At 38.8% G+C, this 17,935-nt stretch overlaps 2 protein-coding genes and 2 pseudogenes across 3 annotated transcripts; 3 read left to right on the forward strand and 1 right to left on the reverse strand.

Annotated features, from left to right (window-relative positions):
• Positions 1-2,981, reverse strand: part of LOC104753123 — a 19,656-nt pseudogene extending 16,675 nt beyond the window's left edge.
• LOC104753133 lies at positions 3,096-6,516 on the forward strand (annotated as a pseudogene).
• LOC104727322 (low-temperature-induced 78 kDa protein-like) lies at positions 9,201-12,065 on the forward strand. 2 transcript variants are annotated; one of them, XM_019235656.1, is made up of 5 exons: positions 9,201-9,352; positions 9,464-9,646; positions 9,738-10,307; positions 10,406-11,734; positions 11,818-12,065. In XM_019235656.1, exons 1-5 carry the CDS (start codon positions 9,298-9,300, stop codon positions 11,910-11,912), a joined length of 2,232 nt encoding a protein of 743 aa, XP_019091201.1. In that variant the 5' UTR covers positions 9,201-9,297; the 3' UTR covers positions 11,913-12,065. The 2 variants fall into 2 exon arrangements, with proteins under 2 accessions (XP_019091201.1, XP_010444700.1); XM_010446398.1 differs by having other exon boundaries at positions 11,824-12,065.
• On the forward strand, positions 13,017-15,292 carry LOC104753156. The gene is made up of 6 exons (XM_010475447.1): positions 13,017-13,608; positions 13,706-14,043; positions 14,129-14,198; positions 14,289-14,543; positions 14,642-15,162; positions 15,242-15,292. Exons 1-6 carry the CDS (start codon positions 13,017-13,019, stop codon positions 15,290-15,292), a joined length of 1,827 nt encoding a protein of 608 aa, XP_010473749.1.

The following is a 17,935-nucleotide window of genomic DNA, read 5'->3' on the forward strand; positions in this document are numbered from 1 at the left end:
TCGACACAACTTCTTAAGATAGAGATATGCCACACGGATACCGAAGAAACACATATACCATGTCATCTGTTTAATTGCTAGTAGTAATGCAAACGTGAAAGAGTTATCATCCGCCAACTGTGTTTTGTGGACATTTGCCTTTCTTATGCAGTCAATAAGCTTTCCTTTGGATATGCTGAGTAACTTAAGTTTATCATCTGATAAATTCTCTGATTCATCCTTCACAAGAGTTAAATAGCTCCTCACAAAGTCCCTGACAAGGGCCAGAATATTTTCTGACGGGTACACACTGTGAAGTATCATTTCCTCTGTCTTTGGGTTTGGGTGCATGCCACCAACCAGACATGACGCCTTCGAGTCGATAGGCATAACTTTGTGGTTGGCATTCTTAGCAGCTTCGACTCTAGACTCGAGATTATCTTCAGTCATAGCCTTCTGAGGATCCATGAAAAAGGACAAGTCATCAAAAGCAGACATTGATTTGAACAACAGTGTAGCCTTCTTAGCATTATCTTCCCCTCCACAATCCCTGGCTCCTGTTTCTTGGAAAGCGGTTTCCAATGACCCATGAGAGGTATTAACAGGAGCATGCTCATCAAGGGTAGATATACCATAGAAAGGCTCAGTGCATTTCTCTGCAAGTGACTCGCAGAGAGCATCCTCAGAGAAAACGAAATCATAAACCCATTTGTCTCCTTCTGAAGATTCCCACTTATAATCAATTTTGCATGTAACTATTTCTTCAAACAGATACTCACAATGATTGTGGTTTCTCTCCTCAAGAAGGTTCCAGGGCAAGTATATGTCATTTGAGGCAGACAAGGATTGAGGCTTGATCTTTGACAAAACATCCTCATAAATGAGATCCAGAGATCTCATCACCTCATCATCATGTAAAATAGGAGTAGGCAGAGACTTGAAGGCATCATCCGTGAAAGCAAGTTCGGAACTGACAACTAATTCATCGAAATTCTTGAAGTTCATCTCTTTACTGAACATCCCGTAACACATTTCTGGTTCAATGGCTTTTTGAAGACAAAGGAAGATATCAAAAACATCAGATATCTCCACATCCAGGATCTGAAATTCTTCAAAAGTTACTGGGACAGCCACCTTTCCCTGTTGTTCAAACTGAAAATTTTCCTCAGCATCTGATATATCCAGGATAGTCACTATATCCATTTCAGAAGATTCATCCTCTGGTGCCACATCAGATTGGCTACTCTTGTTCAAACAGCAATCCCTAGAGAGGATCTCCAACAGATCATAATCCTTAGACCCTATAAGCTCCTTAGAATTGATAATGAGAGAACTCCCTGCATCAGTGTCTTGGGGTTCGATTGTTTCAAGAACAGTAAATACTTTATCAAGCACAGATAAGCTTGATAGATCGCTCAAGTTAACTTCATCCACTTCTAGAAGGGGAAACCTGGCATCTTTGAACCATGGTCGATTCTTGCGGAAGCATTCATTTTCTTCTACAGAAGTGTTGTTCTCTGTAAAGTAATCAGAAGAAATGTAATCAACAGAATAAATCTGTTCTTGAATGTCCTTTGAGTTCTTCAGGATAATATCTGACCCTTCATATTTAACCTGCAATATGAAGACTAGCTAAAATCAGATGATGACAATTAGGTATTTCCATACATACTGCTAATATACATTTCCATGAAACTGTTTAGTGAAGATCTCTGTCAGAATCAGAACCAGAGAAGAACAGGATAACAAGCTCAACCACTCTACAACAAAAGCAAAACTACTGTGGTGTGTGACAACTAAAATCAACTCAATAGGGATTTACCGGCTCATTTTCAATCTCTAGAACTTCAGAGAAACATTGGAGATGATCCTCACCAGTGGATAAGAGCTTGTTCTCCTGTAAATCAAAAGATTGAGCATTACCATTTCGAAATAAATGGTTGTTTGAACTATAGCATAATTGGTACATGTTTACATGGCTTGAGCATTACCATTTCGCAATCCAACTCCGGAGTCTCTAACTCAATAATGTTAAATGTAGCTTTCTCCTCAATGGCATCTACTTCATTCTTCTGCAATAGATAGGAACTTATGTTATTCAAACTCCAGATTCACTACCAAAATTGAAACTACTCTACTTATGGAAACTAAGCAAATACACCACAAATTTCAAAAACCCCAATCTCACTATACACTGCGAGACTTAACAAATTCGAAATTTCACCTTCCAGGATATGAAAGATCTCAACACCCAAAGAACCTTACCTCGTCTGATAGATAATAATCTCGGAGCGAAGAGCCGCCGATTTCAAAAACTTCATGGTCCACACTGACGCGATCGGGAACCACGTCGGAGAGGAACTTCGACAAAGCAGATTCAATAGGAAAATTACCGATCGGGAGAGAGACATTTTCGATAGATCCAAACCGAAGAAGGTCTTCTACCCCGTCGCAGACGAGAGGTGCCGGAAAATTATCAGGAACCGGAAGATTGAGGAAACCTAGGGTTTTGAATACCTCCGAAGGTGGAGTAGAGAAGTAATCGATGTTGAGAAATCGAGTTCGCATCTTAAATTCCCCAGATTCGGACTTGGGATGTGAGACTGTAACAGTGATGATGATGAAGAAGAAGAGAACGAATTTTGAAATTGGCGGTTTTAATGTTTCGCCGATTGATTTTTTAAGAAATTAAAAAATATCTTCGTCGATTTCAAACGAGAGAGAAGACCGAAGCAACGCTCGCCACTTGTCGTCTTTCGATTTTAAATGCGAACGATCTGCCATTTTCCCTTTTCAAAACCTGCACGCAGTTATCTAAATTGTTTTATTTTTCCACGCCGTTTTTAACTTTAGAATGTGAACGATGTGCCGTTTTGTTATAAACGTGGACCGACTAATAATAGAAGTTAAATCGACAGGGCTTCATTAAAAGATTGGTTTCGGATAAAAAAAGATCATGTTACATAGCCACGTAGAGAGCAAATGACTGAGACGTGGCACGACCAAATCGACGCATCGTACGTGTCAGAATCCTACAGAAGTAAAGCGGTACAAGCCAGAGAGAGGTGGTTCGGGCCATATGTCATCGCTCTCCCTCTATAAACTTCATAGAACCTTGTTCTGTTTTTCATCAGAGACACGAAAAGAAGAAAACAACACTATAACAAAGGGAGAGTTTGATTGAAAAATAAAAAGAAGAGAGAACACAGCTTTGGAAAATGGAGTCGCAGATGACACGTCCTTATGGTCATGATCAGGCAGAGGATCCAATCAGAATTCACCATCCAGGTAATATATATGAGATTTATGCAAGTAGCTAGATTGAAACTTTCTTTTAGTTAGCCTTATCTTATCTATTTGTGAATCTGAAACAGAGGAAGAAGAGCATCATGAGAAGGGAGCATCTAAAGTGTTGAAGAAAGTAAAAGAAAAAGCAAAGAAGATCAAGAACAGTCTCACTAAACATGGTAATGGCCATGATCACGATGTGGACGAAGCAGAATATGATGAGTATGAGGAGCAAGATCCAGAAGTTCACGGCGCACCAGTGTATGAATCATCTGCGGTGAGAGGTGGTGTAACGGGTAAACCTGAGGCTTTAAGTCATACCGGAGAAACTAATGTTCCGGCAGCGGAGGAGATCGTTCCTCCCGGGACAAAGGTGTTTCCTGTCGTGTCTTCCGAGCAAACCAAACCTATTGAACCTGTATCATTCCAAGATACCGCTTACGGACATGAGGCACTGTCTGATCCTGTAACACCGATGGATACGTCGGACTGGGAACAGAGAAGAGAGGCATCGACTCATTATCCTCTCGGAGTGTCTGACAGAGAAGAGAGGAGAGAAGCTCATTACGAGCCATTGAACACTCCTGCTTCTCTGCTTTCTGCAACAGAGGATGTGACGAGGACGTTTGCTCCTGGTGGTGATGATGATTATCTCGGTGGTCAACGTAAAGTAAACGTCGAGACTCCGAAAGGATTGGAGGAAGATCCTGCTGGTCCAGGAGGAGGGTCGGATTATCTCAGTGGTGTATCTAATTATCAGTCCAAAGTCACTGATCCGACAAGAGAAGGTAAGCACTTTGAGTGAGATTACATTAGGTCTTTAGGGTTGTGTTGTTAGGGTTTATGAATCTTGAACTCTTTGTTTGTGTTTAATGTAATAGGTGGAGTAGCTGGAGTACCAGAGATTGCTGAGTCTCTTGGTAGGATGAAAGTGACAGATGAGTCTCCTGGTCAGAGAACAGGACAAGGATTCGAAAGAGACTTGAGAAGCCAAGAATTTGGTCTGAAAAATGAATCTGGAATCGGCAAGGATTCGCCGGCGAGATTTGGAGGAGAATCAGGAGGTGGACTGGAGGGAAGAGACTTGCCGACGGGAACTCATGAACAGTTCTCACCGGAACTTTCTCGCCCTAAAGAGAGAGGGGGTTCTGAGGAGACGAGAGAAGAGGCTACACATGAGACAAAACCAAGCACTTATACAGAGCAGTTTGCTTCAGCTACTTCAGCCATAACAAACAAAGCTATAGCGGCGAAGAACGCCGTGGCCTCAAAGTTAGGTTACTCTGGAGAAAGCGGCGGTGGGGGGCAATACGAGAGCCATGTAAAAGACGAAACTCCGAGGTCCGCTACGGGTTACGGGCAGACAGTGGCGGGAACTGTTGCTGAGAAGTTGACTCCGGTCTATGAAAAGGTCAAAGAAACAGGATCAAACGTGATGACGAAACTTCCCCTCTCCGGAGGTGGAAGTGGAGTGAAGGAGACGCAACAAGGAGAAGAGAAAGGTGTGTCGTCGGCTAGAGATTATCTCTCAGAGAAGCTGAGACCTGGAGAAGAAGACAAAGCCTTATCAGAAGTGATATCTGAGAAACTTCATTTTGGGGGAGGAGGAGAGAAGAAGAAGACAACGGCGACAAAGGAGGTGGAAGTGACGGTTGAGAAGATCCCAATCCCTGCGGAGAAGATATTGGAGGATAAAGAACACAGTGAGGCGGTTGCAGGGGAAGGGAAAGGAGGTGTAGGAATGGTGGGGAAAGTTAAAGGAGCGGTCACTTCTTGGCTCGGTGGTACAAAGGAGGAGGTGAAGCCGAAATCGCCTCATTCGGCTGAAGAGTCTCCACAANTGATCCGACAAGAGAAGGTAAGCACTTTGAGTGAGATTACATTAGGTCTTTAGGGTTGTGTTGTTAGGGTTTATGAATCTTGAACTCTTTGTTTGTGTTTAATGTAATAGGTGGAGTAGCTGGAGTACCAGAGATTGCTGAGTCTCTTGGTAGGATGAAAGTGACAGATGAGTCTCCTGGTCAGAGAACAGGACAAGGATTCGAAAGAGACTTGAGAAGCCAAGAATTTGGTCTGAAAAATGAATCTGGAATCGGCAAGGATTCGCCGGCGAGATTTGGAGGAGAATCAGGAGGTGGACTGGAGGGAAGAGACTTGCCGACGGGAACTCATGAACAGTTCTCACCGGAACTTTCTCGCCCTAAAGAGAGAGGGGGTTCTGAGGAGACGAGAGAAGAGGCTACACATGAGACAAAACCAAGCACTTATACAGAGCAGTTTGCTTCAGCTACTTCAGCCATAACAAACAAAGCTATAGCGGCGAAGAACGCCGTGGCCTCAAAGTTAGGTTACTCTGGAGAAAGCGGCGGTGGGGGGCAATACGAGAGCCATGTAAAAGACGAAACTCCGAGGTCCGCTACGGGTTACGGGCAGACAGTGGCGGGAACTGTTGCTGAGAAGTTGACTCCGGTCTATGAAAAGGTCAAAGAAACAGGATCAAACGTGATGACGAAACTTCCCCTCTCCGGAGGTGGAAGTGGAGTGAAGGAGACGCAACAAGGAGAAGAGAAAGGTGTGTCGTCGGCTAGAGATTATCTCTCAGAGAAGCTGAGACCTGGAGAAGAAGACAAAGCCTTATCAGAAGTGATATCTGAGAAACTTCATTTTGGGGGAGGAGGAGAGAAGAAGAAGACAACGGCGACAAAGGAGGTGGAAGTGACGGTTGAGAAGATCCCAATCCCTGCGGAGAAGATATTGGAGGATAAAGAACACAGTGAGGCGGTTGCAGGGGAAGGGAAAGGAGGTGTAGGAATGGTGGGGAAAGTTAAAGGAGCGGTCACTTCTTGGCTCGGTGGTACAAAGGAGGAGGTGAAGCCGAAATCGCCTCATTCGGCTGAAGAGTCTCCACAATCACTTGGCACCACCGTTGGTAAAAACTCACTCGTCTTGTTATGCGTTTAATAAGATTTAAATGTGTTTTCATTTGTTTTGTGATTTACTCAAAATGTTTTCTTGCAATGGTAGGGACTATGGGGTTCTCGGATTCCAGTGGAAGTGACTTAGGCGGTGTTGGTGGAGCTAGGGGAGTTCAACCTAGTTCTGGCAACTGAAGATTTGGGGTTTTGCTTTTGAATGTTTTGTGTTTATGTGTGTTTCTGTTTGTTCCCTCTTTGTCTTTTGACTTTGATGTATTTTGATCTTTGTATGAAAAAGAGATTGGGTTAATAAAATATATTTGCTTTGGATTAATTAAAAAGCTCTACTTTATAGGCTTAAATATACAAAAACACAAGTTAGTTCCAGACATTTATTTAATTATTCAAAGGTGATTGTGATAGCCGAGAAAGAGTTGAGTAGATTGATGACCAGAAGTAGTGACATCTGTTTGTTGGTGGTACCACCAAATTGACTTATTTTATCATTTTATGGGTTATTGTTAAAATGGCCATTAGAGAACTTGATAATACAGCACCTAGGGTATTTGTATGATGATATATAGTATTAGCATATATCTTCTTCTTCTATTTTTTTCTTTTTAAATGTGATATTAGTATATATATACACATCTTCTCTGCCATGTAACTCAAGGTTGTCTTTATATATACTACTAAATTTTCTCATTTTTCCTTCATAAATTTGTCGAGAGATAATTTAACTATCCAATGAATTCTCTAAGATTATAACTTATAAGAAAGATAGGGAAAAGAAAATATTTCTCTCTGAAAATAATGAAAACAAGTCTTATCGACGGACGACGATCGAGACCTCGAAGATATATAAGGAGAGCTTACGCAAAGAAATTTTTTTACACACTTAAAAAATCCTAATTTGTAATTCACAGGAGTTAATTATTTCTTGTAATCTTAAAGATGTTTTTGATTAATAAAAGAATATATTTTCTTCATCGAATTAATTTCTTTTCTAATTTCCGGTTAAATTTAGATGTGTGAGTTCTACTCGCACAACAACTATGCTCATTGAACCATACTAAACTGATAGTTCATATTTATTATTTTAATGTTTTTCTTAATCCAAAGTAAAATTTGAGATCCAACAATGTCACTGGTTAGCTTTTTATGGTTGAATCAAAAAAAGTGTAAGAGAATAAATTTGGATTATTGCTTTTGTATGGTTTAAAATAGTAAATAGAAATTATGTCAAAAATAATATGTTATAAAATATCTAGTTTATAATGCTTGTCTAATATATATAGACAGATAATCTTTAGGGAAGACTAAAAATTAACTTAACTGTAATACAAAGGTTAAGATTGGAACTCTAAAACTAAATAAGTAAAGTCTAAATCTTAATATATTATTATCTTAGGTGTGGAAAAAGCTTATATTATCAAACAAAATAACTGGACGTACCTATTATAATTTGTATGGACAAGCACATTAAGAGAAAAAAGAATATCACTTTATAATGGAGAAAATCAAACATTTTGGATATTTTAAGTAAAACCTCTTAAATTATAGATACTTAATTATTTGTTTAATAATTTTTTAAAAGATGAAAAAACTCCAAAACATGCAATAGTTTAATTTAATTATTTTTAAGTAACAGTTGGTCCACTTTAAACAATAAATATTATAACTAAAATACAAATGAGAAAAAAATTTATGAAGTAAAGATCCATAAAAAAAGAATATCTACAATTTTATATATATGTTGTATGTCATATTTAACGTGTGTGGGCATTTTGTGCAGACTATTTTCCAGCAAATAGTTTTTTCATTGAATAAGTAATCTTAAACAAACACATGCGTTTTAATATTACAACCTCACAAATGAAAATAAGCAAATAAATATCTTCGAAAACAAACCTTAATAAAAATATCCAATTCGAAAGTTTTTTGGGCATGTAAAAATATCCAAAACAAGATGTAACAACAGGAAAAGTTTGAAAAATTTAACTAATCCTTTGTTGAGCTAATTTGAGGATTTTGTTAACCCTCTTCACGGTAAATCTTCCACTAAAGATTTTAGCGAGTTAAGGAAAAAAACATACCGACCTGGTTTTAGCATGAAAAAGGTTGATTGTTTCGTACCCAATAACACAAATCTGATTTAAAATTTTCACGCTTACACTTTCGGCTCCTGCAGATACTGAGCCTTAGGCAATCAATTCAAAACGACGATATCAAAAGAAAAAAAAACTAACTAGAATCTACACAAAACAAAAAAATAAATCTCAAGAGACTTACGTAGTCGAATAGGCACTTCGTCGTGATGAAAATACAATATATAGTAATAATAATAATATTATTATTATTATTATATACATTATTATTATTATCATAATATTATAAAATTATGATAATAATAATAATAATAATAATAATAATAATAATAATAATAATAATAATACAATATATAACTATTTTTTATAAATATAGTGAATTAAAACATGTAAAAAAATATTATAACTGAATAGAAATAATGTGTTCCGCAGGGATTCAAACCTAGTTTCTAATAAAAATGCGTTCTATCTCACATGTCGACCTTCGATGTCAAATGAGGACGATCTGCCATTTTTCTTTCATGTAAAACAGTTGGTATCTCAAATACGTTTTCTAATTATGAGAACGACGTGCCATTTGTTAACGGCCCCAAAGTTTGTAAACGTAAAAATAACCACATGATGGGCCAGCCAATACACATGGACCAACTACTATTAATAGAAACGTACGTAAGGTGTAGGATATAGTAATAATAAAGATCATACCGACATCAGTTTTTCTAATTTAAAAAAAAAAACTAGAAAAGAGAAAAAGATCATACCGACATCAGTTCCAAAAAAGAAAAAAGATCAAGCCGACATAGACACGTGTTAGAGAGCCAAAGACTTTGACGTGGCACCAAGAAACAGACGCCTTGTACGTGTCCACTGTTCCCTCTCAGTATCTCTATAAACTTTAGTGAAACTCTCTTCTGTTTCACTCAAAATATGCAAACTAGAAAACATTCATCAGGAGGAGGAATAAAGAGTCTGATTACTTCCCTCGGAAAGAAAAAAATCTTTGGAAAATGGATCAGACAGAGGAACCACGGGAACCACTCAAAACACAACAGCAGCACCCAGGTATATATTTTTATTTTATACAGTCCAATCTCAGAAGTTTTTTGAAAAAAAAAATTATTTATGTGACATTCGTTTTAATTTACTTGATTTATTGTGATTTGTGTAATACAGAAGAAGTTGAACATCATGAGAATGGTGCGACTAAGATGTTTAGGAAAGTGAAGGCAAGAGCTAAGAAGTTCAAGAACAGTCTTACTAAACATGGTCAAGGCCAAGAGCAAGATCACGATGTGGTTGAAGATGATGACGACGACGAAGATGATGAGCTAGAATCAGAAGGGAACAGTGCACATGGTAACTTTTTATTTTATAATCTTCCATCTATTATTTGTAACCTAAAACTTATGTTTTTGTAACATTAACGGTTTTGTAATTGTGTATGCAGGTGTAACAGGTAAACCTGAGACTCTGAGTCATCCCAGAGAAACTAGTGTTCCGGCACCAGAGGAGATTGTTCCACCTGGGACAAAGGTGTTTCCTGTTGTGTCTTCTGATTACTCCAAACCAGCTGAACCTGTATCTTCTGATTACTCCAAACCACCTGAACCTGTATCTTCTGATTACTCCAAACCACCTGAACCTGTACCAATACATGATTCATCTTACGCAAACGAGGGATTGTTTAATCATCCAAAAACAACGGATACATCGGACAAGGAAGAGAGCAGAGATGTACCGATTCGTCATCCTGTGCCCGAACTCTCGGATAGAGAAGAGAGCAGAGAGACTCATCATGAGTCATTGAACACTCCTGTGTCTCTGCTTTCCGGAACAGAGGATGTTTCGAGGACGTTTCCTCCAAGTGGTGAAGATGATCATCTCGGTGGTCAACGGAAGGTCAACTTCGAGACTCCTATAAAGATCGAGGATGATCCAGCTGTTCCAGTAGGAGGGTCAGATTATCTCAGTGGTGTATCTAGTTACGAATCCAAAGTTTCTGATCCCACCAAAGCAGGTTAGATCTTTGACTGTGAGGTTTAGGATTGTGTGTTCTTAGGGTTTATGAATGTGTTATTAACTCTGTTATGTTTCTGTTTGTGTTTGATGTTATAGGTGGAGAAGGTGGAGTACCCGAGATTGCCGAGTCTTTTGGTCTGATGAAAGTGACAGATGAGTCTGCTGATCAGAAACCAGGACAAGGTTTCGAAAGAGACTTATCGAGGAGAAGCAAAGAATTCAGAGAATTCGATCAAGACTTCAACTCTGTACTCGGTAAGGACTCGCCTTCGAAATTTTCAGGTGAATCAGAAGCTGAGCTTGAGAAAGATTCTTCGACGAGAAGCCATGACTTCGATATGAAGACTGAATCTGGAATGGACAAGAACTCTCCATCAAGAAGCCACGAGTTTGATCTCAAGACTGAGTCTGGACTCGAAAAGAACTATCCAATGGGTTTTGGAAGTGAATCAGGAGCTGAGGTGGGAAGAGATGAGTTTGAGCAGAAGATCGGATCAGGAAGAAACGAGTATTCGCCGGAATCTGACACCGGATTAGGAGCTCCGTTGGGTGGAAACTTTCCGGTGAGAAGCCATGAGTTGGATGTGAAGGAAGAGTCTGGAGTAGACAAGGATACGCCGACTGGATTTGACGGGGAACCAGATTTTCTAGCTAAGGGAAGACCTGGATACGGCGATGCATCAGAAGAGAGAAACTTACCGACGGCGAGAAGTGATGATGTGAAAGTAGAGACTGAGTTGGGAAGAGACTTATCGACGGAGACTCATGATGGATTACTCGCACCGGAACATTCTCGTCCTAATGAGAGAGATGAGTTTGAGGAGTCGAGAGGTGATTTTGAGGAGACGAAAGATGAGACAAAACCTAAGACTTACGCACAACAGTTTGCTTCAATGCTAGGTTACTCCGGAGAAATCCCCGAGGGACAAAAAACTCAAGCGGCGAGAACTGTTGATGATGAGGATGAGAAGTTGACTCCGGTTAACGTAAAGGATGAAGAAACAGAGTCTGCCGTGACGAGGAAGTTACCTTTTTCTGGAGGTGAAAGTGGAGTGGAGGAGACGGAACAAGGGGACAAGAAAGATGTGTCCGGTAGGGATTATCTCGCGGAGAAACTGACACCTGGAGAAGAAGACAAGGCTTTGTCTGAGGTGATCGCTGAGAAACTTAAGATTGGAGGAGAAGAAGAGAAGAAGGAAACTACGGCAACCAAGGATGTGGATGTGACGGTGGAGAAGACCCCTACCGAGAAGGTATCAGTAGAGGGAGAACACGGTGAGGCGGGTGAAGAGGAAGTGAAAGGAGGAGGAATGGTTGGGATGATTAAAGGATGGTTTGGTGGTGCTGCGACGGAGGAGGTGAAGCCAAAATCGCCACATTCTGTTGAAGACTCTGAGTCTACACAATCACTTGGCACAACCGTTGGTAAAAACTCTCTCTTCCTTGATATGTGTTTAATCTAAGATTTTGGTGTTTAAACTCTCTCTTACTGAAATGTCTTGTTGCAATGATAGGAACTAAGGGGTTTCCGGAGTCCAGTGGAAGTGAGCTAGGAGAGACTGGCGTTGGTGGCGGAGCTGTACCTGTGCAGAGGGGAGTTTGAGAATATGAGAACTAAGATTTGGGTTTACTTTGAATGTTTCTATGTTATGTTTGATGTCTTTTGTTTCGACTTTGATGAATTATGATGTATTATGATATAATCCTCGTTTGTGTGAAAAAGAAATTTGGTTAATAAATTTGGTTAACTCTATAACTTAAAAGTGGGTTGAATCATAAAGTTTCCCTTCAATGCTCTAGAAGTATTCGTCGGAATTCACATTATAAACCTCACCAAAAGATGACAAGCATATAAATGTAGTACTTATGATTTTGGTACAAAAGAGATATCAAAATATGTATCTTGATTCTTGAATTATATTTACTGTTTAAATCCACTCAAGCGACACTTATATATGCTCAAAATAATGAATGGACTGTTTGTTTATTTATAAATTGCTACGTAGATTCGAGTAGCATTGACCACATTGTTTGAAAAATTTAAACCAGTTTTTTCGGGCCCAATGATTAGTCGTGGACTGAGGGATCACCATGAGTTATGTTAAAAAAAAAAAAAATTGATTGTTTAGTGAGAAGGGTCATGAAAAGTGAAAATGGCTATTACAGAGAAAGGCGTTTATTGATTCAAGGATAGCAAAGTAATTAAACATGCATAACCAACTTGCATTACTAGTAGCTTTTTAAAAAAGGTAAATTGTGAACTATTTATCATTGCATGCATCATCATTAAGTCGGATTGACGTACTATTTCCCCCTCGGAACTATCATATCGTACTGGTTCCACATCGATCTTCAACCTCTTACTCTAGTTCCCTCGGACTTTCATTCTCCGTCTATTTCCCCCCGAATTCATACTTAAATTTCTATTTCCCCATCGGACTTAAACTTCGCATCTATTTTCCCATCGATTTGGTTTTTACGGTTTACTGGTTTGATTAACCAACGAACGAACCTTATTAATCCAATTAGACCATATTAAACCGGATTATAACCCGATTACAACCCGATTACAAAACTAAACCTAAACAAACCTAAAAATCAGAAAATCCCCAAATCGTTTTCCCCCTTTCTCGACGAACCCTAGAACCTCAGAACCCTAAATCGTATCTTCTTTCTTCTTCTCGTTTCTTCTCTCTTAGTGGTTCCGATGGCGTTAATTTCTGTTCCTAATCCACCTATTGAAGTCGATTTCGACGCAGAAGCTGAGGATCGAGATGAATTTCATATCGAAAAGATCGTGACAGACTTTACAGAAGCGGAGGAATCGATTCGTCACAACGTGTACCCAGAAAGTGACGACGAGGCTGAAGAACGTACTCGTGGTGGTGCGGCGAGAAGGGAGACACCCATCGCTCGTGGTGATGGCACAATGTATAAAGGGCAAAAGTTCTACAATGGAATCGCATTTAAGGAGTGTGTGACTGACTATGCACTCACAACAGGTCATAATCTGAAACAATACAGGTACGATAAAGATAGAATCGGTTTTAAGTGTATTGGTGCTAAGGGGAAATGTATGTGGAAAGTGTATGCTGCTTGTCTTCATAATGAGTCGTTTTGGAGGATTACAGTCTACACGAGCAAGCATATATGCATACCTAATGGAAAGTGTGATATGTTTAAGGTCCCAGTAATAGCTAGGTTATTTCTTGATAAGATAAGAGAAGAACCCGATTATTACTTGCCTCTAAAGATGAAGCAGATTATAATGGAGAAGTGGAAGATATCAGCTACTAGAGGTCAGTGTCAAGCTGCTAGGAGGAAGGCATTGGGATGGATTGAGCGTGAATACTCAGTTTGAACGTCTTCGAGACTATGGGGCTGAGATATTGGAAGCGAATCAAGGTTCTGTTGTAGAGATTGATACAGTGAAGAACGATGCTGGTCAGGATGTGTTTAAGCGATTCTATGTGTGCTTTGATGTTCTTAGAAAAACATGGAAAAAATCATGTAGACCACTAATAGGAGTTGATGGCTGCTTCTTAAAAGCAAAGATCAAGGGACAGTTGTTGGTTGCTTTAGGAAGAGATGCAGACAATGGTATCTACCCAATGGCTTGGAGTGTTGTTCAAGTTGAGAACAAAGATAATTGGTCATGGTTTGTGAATAGGCTGAAAATTGACTTGGATTTAGGTGATGGAGATGGGTACATTATGGTGTCTGATCGACAAAAGGTATGTGTTTTAGATATGGTTTATGTTTTCATAAAGATGGTTACAATGTTTTAATCAGATTATAATCATGTTATCTTTGTTCCAGGGGTTGATTAAGGCTGTTGAGTTACAGTTACCACAGATAGAGCATCGAAAATGTGTTAGACACATTTATGGTAACTTAAAGAAGGCACATCCGAATAAGAAGCAATTAAAGAAACTCCTATGGGATTTAGCTTGGAGCTACAACACTAAACATTACTAAGAGAGATTGGAGAGGATCCATGCATATGATAGTCAAGTATATGAAGATGTCCTGAAGACTAAACCAAAGACTTGGTGTAGGGCATTCCACAAGATTGGCAGCTACTGTGAGGATGTTGAAAACAACTCTGTGGAGTCCTTCAATAGTACAATCAACAAGGCAAGAGAGAAACCATTTGTGGCTATGTTGGAGACTGTAAGAAGGCTTGCCATGGTGAGGATTGCTAAACGGTCTGCTATTTCTCATGCACATGAAGGTTAGTAACACTGTACTTCTTTTATCATTTATATGTATTGTCTAATGTTTAATGTTCTTCTTCGAATGTGGTCTAATGTTCTTTTTCGAATTTGTCAGGGATATGCACTCCATATGTGAAACTTTTCCTTGCTGACGAGCTTAAGGCAGCTTCTGAGTGCTCTGTATATCCCAGTACAAATGGAACATATGAAGTTTACCTGGGATATGACAAACACAGGGTCTGTTTGAATTCCAGAACTTGTACCTGCATGAAGTTTCAGATTTGTGGAATCCCCTGCGAACATGCTTATGGACTGATAATCAACAAAAAATTGGAAGCTGAAGATTATGTGTGTGAATGGTTCAGAACATTTAAGTGGAAGGAGAATTACACCGAGGGGATTGTTCCACAAAGAGGTCCACGCTATTGGCCTTCCACTGGAGGTGAAAATATGTATCCATCACCAAGGCCGGACGATGAAAAGGTAGACAAGAAGAGGAAGAAAGGTGTTAATGAGTCACCTACCAAGAAGCAACCAAAACAAAAGAAAAGAATCATGCAGTGTGGGATTTGTGGTGCAGCTGATCATAATTGTAGGTACCACCAGAAGAATAAGAATAAGAATAAGAAGGCACATGTTAGTTATTTCCCCTTTAGAATGTGAATATCGTTTCTTTGTTTCATGGGTTGACTCTAATATTTGATTAACATTGTAGGCTGGAGCTCAAGTCGAATCTTCTCAAGGCTGTTTGACTCAAGAGAAGTAATTATGGGATGGAGGACTGATGTTAATGTGTCTATTCTTATGAACCTTGTTTCAGAACATGAATGTTGTTCTGTCTTAATATGGTCTATGTAATGGTCTCTTTGAACCTTCGGATGATCTATGTATTGTCTCTTTTGAACCTTTTGAACCTTTAGAAATCGGATGGTCTATGTATGGTCTCGGTCTATGTAATGGTCTCTTTGAACTCGGTTTCGAATGGTCTATGTATGATCTTTTGAACTCTCTTGACATGTTCTCTTCTTTTAAACATATTGTCTCATAAAAATGATCCATTAACATTAACAACCAAATACAAAAGATGATCCATAAAAATCATCATATTAGCTTCACTAGAGCAAAGATGATCATACAACCAAATGCTAAAACAATTATCACATTCATCATAAAAATCATCATATTAGCTTCACTAGAGCAAAGATGATCATACAACCAAATACTAAAACAATTATCACATTCATCCTGAATTTGAATTCAGCTTTTAAATCTTCAATTCTCTCAAATAACTCTTTCTCAACCTCCATTCCCATCTTCTTCTCAAGCTCCATTTGCAGCTTCATTTGCATCTTCTCAACCTCATCTTTAAACCCTTTCATTGTCTCTACCTCATCCAACAAAGCTTCATCGATCCACTTGAAAATATGATTGTCATTCATAAGCTAGAACATAGACAATTGATTTTGTTATCCAACAGAACCTTATCAACATTCATAAGCCAAATAATAACTTCCTATTACCTTATTCGCAGCTGCATACCCACAGCGAAAGTATCGTCTACACGGATTTTGTTTAGATTTTGAATTTTTTGCCACAATTGCTTCTCCACACCAACATCTCTTAGGCACACCAACAAATCTTCCTCTTTCGCGGACATTTGCCGAACAACTTGAAGATCCAGAGACATTGCTCATGATTTTGAGAGAAAGAGAGAGATTTTGTTTTCAGTTTCGATTTTAGGGTTCTTAGTGTCAAGTTTGGGGGTTCTCGATTTAAAATAGNGCTAAAACAATTATCACATTCATCATAAAAATCATCATATTAGCTTCACTAGAGCAAAGATGATCATACAACCAAATACTAAAACAATTATCACATTCATCCTGAATTTGAATTCAGCTTTTAAATCTTCAATTCTCTCAAATAACTCTTTCTCAACCTCCATTCCCATCTTCTTCTCAAGCTCCATTTGCAGCTTCATTTGCATCTTCTCAACCTCATCTTTAAACCCTTTCATTGTCTCTACCTCATCCAACAAAGCTTCATCGATCCACTTGAAAATATGATTGTCATTCATAAGCTAGAACATAGACAATTGATTTTGTTATCCAACAGAACCTTATCAACATTCATAAGCCAAATAATAACTTCCTATTACCTTATTCGCAGCTGCATACCCACAGCGAAAGTATCGTCTACACGGATTTTGTTTAGATTTTGAATTTTTTGCCACAATTGCTTCTCCACACCAACATCTCTTAGGCACACCAACAAATCTTCCTCTTTCGCGGACATTTGCCGAACAACTTGAAGATCCAGAGACATTGCTCATGATTTTGAGAGAAAGAGAGAGATTTTGTTTTCAGTTTCGATTTTAGGGTTCTTAGTGTCAAGTTTGGGGGTTCTCGATTTAAAATAGAAGAAGAAGAAGTCGGATCGGGTTGAATATCTTATCCGGGTAATAAATTAATTTCATACCGGTTTAATATAGGTTTCTATCGGGTTTAGTTCCAAAACCGTGTAAACCCAGGTCGATGGGGAAATAGAAATTTAAGTATGAATTCGGGGGGAAATAGACGGAGAATGAAAGTCCGAGGGAGCTAGAGTAAGAGGTTGAAGATCGATGTGGAACCAGTACGATATGATAGTTCCGAGGGGAAAATAGTACGTCTATCCCATTAAGTCTGATAAACTTTTCCTTTTTTATAGATTGATAAGACAATATTTGTGAGATTAGCCGAGCTTTATTCGATAGTTTTAGTTTAGTGGAACGTAACATCTTGATCATCTACTTGACATTGATAAGGTGTAAACATGAAAGATTTACTAAGCCGAAGAGTTTTGCTGATCTTGTTAGTGTGATGATGGAGACAAATAATCATCTTTTCTATTTTTTGGCATATCAAATACTGAACTTTTTTCTGACTTGTTTGTTTTTTTTTTTTTTTTTAAATAATTGTGATCTCAAATTTTAAAAGGCTGGAAATAATTTGTTAACGAAGATATATAGATTATAAACATATCCGAGCCAAATACCCTGATGTAGCATGGGTTTCTCCTATCTGGTTCAAACAAGCTATCCCAAGATGTAGTTTTATTCTATTGCTTGATCTCAAAGGGGGCTTCTCAACTCAACCAGGGACATACTTGCAAGTTAGGGTATAAGCTACCATACTCTGCCCTATCCGTACAACAACACAAGGAAGCCAGGCTTGATAGATGACATTGCACGGCAACAAGGTAATCATTTTAAAGCATCTCTTTCAAACAATCCTAGACTCCATATGGAGAGAGAGAACAACAACATCTTTTCCGGTTTTCCCAATCCAACGCCCTATTGATACTCTCGTAGACAGTTCACAATCTGTTGTCAAGTAAAATAGTTGCTTCAGGGTTCTTAAAAAAATGT

This window comes from Camelina sativa, chromosome 2 (genome assembly GCF_000633955.1).
Source record: "Camelina sativa cultivar DH55 chromosome 2, Cs, whole genome shotgun sequence".
Taxonomy (NCBI): Eukaryota; Viridiplantae; Streptophyta; class Magnoliopsida; order Brassicales; family Brassicaceae; genus Camelina; species Camelina sativa.

Bases quoted from the DNA above. Each gene is read 5' to 3' on its own strand.
- LOC104727322 (XM_019235656.1), top strand. From the start codon at position 9,298: ATGGATCAGACAGAGGAACCACGGGAACCACTCAAAACACAACAGCAG. The intron at 9,353-9,463 runs GTATATATTTTT...TGTGTAATACAG, and splicing joins AACACAACAGCAGCACCCAG to AAGAAGTTGAACATCATGAG. The intron at 9,647-9,737 runs GTAACTTTTTAT...TTGTGTATGCAG, and splicing joins AGAAGGGAACAGTGCACATG to GTGTAACAGGTAAACCTGAG.
- LOC104753156 (XM_010475447.1), top strand. From the start codon at position 13,017: ATGGCGTTAATTTCTGTTCCTAATCCACCTATTGAAGTCGATTTCGAC. The intron at 13,609-13,705 runs GTCAGTGTCAAG...AGATATTGGAAG, and splicing joins GAAGATATCAGCTACTAGAG to CGAATCAAGGTTCTGTTGTA. The intron at 14,544-14,641 runs GTTAGTAACACT...CGAATTTGTCAG, and splicing joins TATTTCTCATGCACATGAAG to GGATATGCACTCCATATGTG.